The sequence below is a fragment of the Ranitomeya imitator genome, chromosome 6, assembly GCF_032444005.1.
Source record: "Ranitomeya imitator isolate aRanImi1 chromosome 6, aRanImi1.pri, whole genome shotgun sequence".
Taxonomy (NCBI): Eukaryota; Metazoa; Chordata; class Amphibia; order Anura; family Dendrobatidae; genus Ranitomeya; species Ranitomeya imitator.
The window spans coordinates 563,444,182-563,447,634 of NC_091287.1; the positions used below are offsets into that span (position 1 = coordinate 563,444,182).

The 3,453-nt window shown below is 57.6% G+C and overlaps 1 protein-coding gene across 1 annotated transcript; it reads left to right on the top strand.

The window, feature by feature from the left end:
• The first annotated feature begins 2,292 nt into the window (after positions 1 to 2,292).
• LOC138641557 (histone H2A type 1-like) lies at positions 2,293 to 2,964 on the top strand. Its single transcript, XM_069729021.1, has one exon. It carries the CDS (start codon positions 2,395 to 2,397, stop codon positions 2,779 to 2,781), a length of 387 nt encoding a protein of 128 aa, XP_069585122.1. The 5' UTR covers positions 2,293 to 2,394; the 3' UTR covers positions 2,782 to 2,964.
• The last annotated feature ends 489 nt before the right edge of the window (positions 2,965 to 3,453 follow it).

The window sequence follows — 3,453 nt, forward strand, 5'->3', positions numbered from 1 at the left end:
AGTGAGGGTGTGGGTGGCTCTTATAGTGAGGCTGCGGGCGGCTCTTCTAGTGAGGGTGTGGGTGGCTCTTATAGTGAGGGTGTGGGTGGCTCTTATAGTGAGGGTGTGGGGGGCTCTTATAGTGAGGGTGTGGGGGGCTCTTATAGTGAGGGTGTGGGGGGGCTCTTATAGTGAAGGTGCGGGTGGCTCTTATAGTGAAGGTGCGGGCGGCTCTTATAGTGAAGGTGCGGGTGGCTCTTATAGTGAGGGTGCGGGTGGCTCTTATAGTGAGGGTGTGGGTGGCTCTTATAGTGAGGGTGTGGGGGGCTCTTATAGTGAGGCTGTGGGGGGGCTCTTATAGTGAAGGTGCGGGAGGCTCTTATAGTGAGGGTGTGGGGGGGCTCTTATAGTGAAGGTGTGGGTGGCTCTTATAGTGAGGGTGTGGGTGGCTCTTATAGTGAGGCTGTGGGGGGGCTCTTATAGTGAGGGTGTGGGTGGCTCTTATAGTGAGGGTGTGGGTGGCTCTTATAGTGAGGGTGCGGGTGGCTCTTATAGTGAGGCTGTGGGGGGGCTCTTATAGTGAGGGTGTGGGTGGCTCTTATAGTGAGGGTGTGGGCGGCTCTTATAGTGAGGGTGCGGCTGGCTCTTATAGTGAGGGTGTGGGGGGGCTCTTATAGTGAGGGTGTGGGCGGCTCTTATAGTGAGGGTGTGGGCGGCTCTTATAGTGAGGGTGTGGGGGGGCTCTTATAGTGAGGGTGTGGGGGGCTCTTATAGTGAGGCTGCGGGCGGCTCTTATAGTGAGGGTGTGGGGGGGCTCTTATAGTGAGGGTGTGGGTGGCTCTTATAGTGAGGGTGTGGGGGGGCTCTTATAGTGAGGGTGTAGGGGGCTCTTATAGTGAGGCTGCGGGCGGCTCTTATAGTGAGGGTGTGGGGGGCTCTTATAGTGAGGCTGTGGGTGGCTCTTATAGTGAGGGTGTGGGCGGCTCTTATAGTGAGGCTGTGGGTGTCTCTTATAGTGAGGGTGTGGGCGGCTCTTATAGTGAGGGTGCGGGCGGCTCTTATAGTGAGGGTGCGGGCGGCTCTTATAGTGAGGGTGTGGGGGGGCTCTTATAGTGAGGGTGCGGGGGCTCTTATAGTGAGGGTGCGGGGGGCTCTTATAGTGAGGGTGCGGGGGGCTCTTATAGTGAGGGTGCGGGGGGCTCTTATAGTGAGGGTGCGGGGGGCTCTTATAGTGAGGGTGCGGGGGGCTCTTATAGTGAGGGTGCGGGGGGCTCTTATAGTGAGTGTGCGGGCGGCTCTTATAGTGAGGGTGCGGGGGGCTCTTATAGTGAGGGTGCGGGGGCTCTTATAGTGAGGGTGCGGGGGGCTCTTATAGTGAGGGTGCGGGGGGCTCTTATAGTGAGGGTGCGGGGGGGCTCTTATAGTGAGGGTGCGGGGGGCTCTTATAGTGAGGGTGCGGGTGGCTCTTATAGTGAGGCTGCGGGGGGCTCTTATAGTGAGGGTGTGGGTGGCTCTTATAGTGAGGGTGCGGGGGGCTCTTATAGTGAGGGTGCGGGGGGCTCTTATAGTGAGGGTGCGGGGGGCTCTTATAGTGAGGGTGCGGGGGGCTCTTATAGTGAGGGTGCGGGGGGCTCTTATAGTGAGGGTGCGGGGGGCTCTTATAGTGAGGGTGTGGGTGGCTCTTAGAAGAGCCTTTGGGGTGAGGAGCGGAGCACGGAGCGATCACTTGGCGCTGGTGTACTTGGTGACGGCCTTGGTGCCCTCGGACACGGCGTGCTTGGCCAGCTCTCCGGGCAGCAGCAGGCGCACGGCGGTCTGGATCTCCCGGGAGGTGATGGTGGAGCGCTTGTTGTAGTGAGCCAGGCGGGAGGCTTCCCCTGCGATGCGCTCGAAGATGTCGTTGACGAAGGAGTTCATGATGCCCATGGCCTTGGAGGAGATGCCGGTGTCGGGGTGGACCTGCTTCAGCACCTTGTACACGTAGATGGCGTAGCTCTCCTTCCTGCTCTTCCTTCGCTTCTTGCCGTCCTTCTTCTGAGTCTTGGTCACGGCTTTCTGGAGCCCTTCTTGGGCGCAGGCGCAGACTTGGCGGGATCAGGCATGATGAGCACAGAACAACTTATTCAGCGAGGTGAGAATAGTGATCCTGCTCCTCGCAGTGCAGCCGCATTTATAGCCCGGCCATGCAAATGAGCACCGCTGTCTGCTGCTGTTCTATTGGAGAAGCGAAGTCATGTGATCAGTAAGATGTCATGCATTCTTCCCTGCAGCTGATTGGTGTTTCCACAAGTCTGATTTCCATATCCTGCTTCAGATGCGTCCAGTGACCGGAGAGGAGGGCGGAGCAGCAGCTCGTATAATCCTCCAGCAGCGCGGTCTCTCCTCATCTGGTGATTGTGTTTCCCTGATATCACGATGTCTGGACGCGGCAAACAAGGAGGAAAGGTCCGTGCTAAGGCCAAGACCCGCTCATCCCGGGCAGGACTGCAGTTCCCGGTCGGCCGTGTGCACAGGCTTCTCCGCAAGGGCAACTACGCAGAGAGAGTCGGCGCCGGCGCTCCGGTCTATCTGGCCGCTGTGCTGGAGTATCTGACCGCGGAGATCCTGGAATTGGCCGGTAATGCCGCCCGGGACAACAAGAAGACCCGCATTATCCCCCGTCACCTGCAGCTGGCGGTGCGCAATGACGAGGAGCTGAACAGGCTGCTGGGTGGGGTGACCATCGCCCAGGGGGGCGTCCTGCCCAACATCCAGGCCGTGCTGCTGCCCAAGAAGACCGAGAGCAGCAAGAAGAGCAAGTGAGCGCTGCCGCCAATCTCTACAAAACCAAAGGCTCTTCTTACACCCACACCCTCCGCACAGGAGTCGGTGCCTCTTCTATGTAGATGTGCAGTGTGCACTGTCTGTAGCCTGCCTGACACCACACAGGGCTCTTATCTTCTGGGCTCCATTGTCTTCTGTTCCAAGTTTTTGTAAACTCCTCCACCTCCCTAAGGTGGCTAGCATATATGTATCGCTTGCTCACCGAGCCCCACTCCATACAGCCAACCAATTCCAGCCCTGTGCTGATGAGGGCCTAAAGCCCGAAACACGTGTCCACAGGTAGGAATTGGTTGGCTGTGTAAATTTAGAAAACTATTCCGCAGCATTGCACGCTTGGCGGTTCCAAGCGCTGTGGATTAGACAGGGGTGGAAAGAGATGATTTGCATAGCTCCGCCTACTGCAAAGGATTCTGGGTAAACCTGCTATTCTTTGTATTATGCTGCTTGCAAGTACTTTCCGTTTCAGGAAAGCATCCACTATGTAAAGGGGGCTGCAATTTGCAAATGATGGAGTGTGGGCTGCATAAGACGAGGGAGGGGAGGTAGATTGCACAATGAACAAAAGGTGACTGCACATGATGAAGTGGGGGGAGAATGGGGGGCTGCACATGATGAAGTGGGGGGGAGAATGGGGGACTGCACATGATGAAG

Coding starts and splice junctions, on each gene's coding strand:
- LOC138641557 (XM_069729021.1), top strand. CDS start 2,395: ATGTCTGGACGCGGCAAACAAGGAGGAAAGGTCCGTGCTAAGGCCAAG.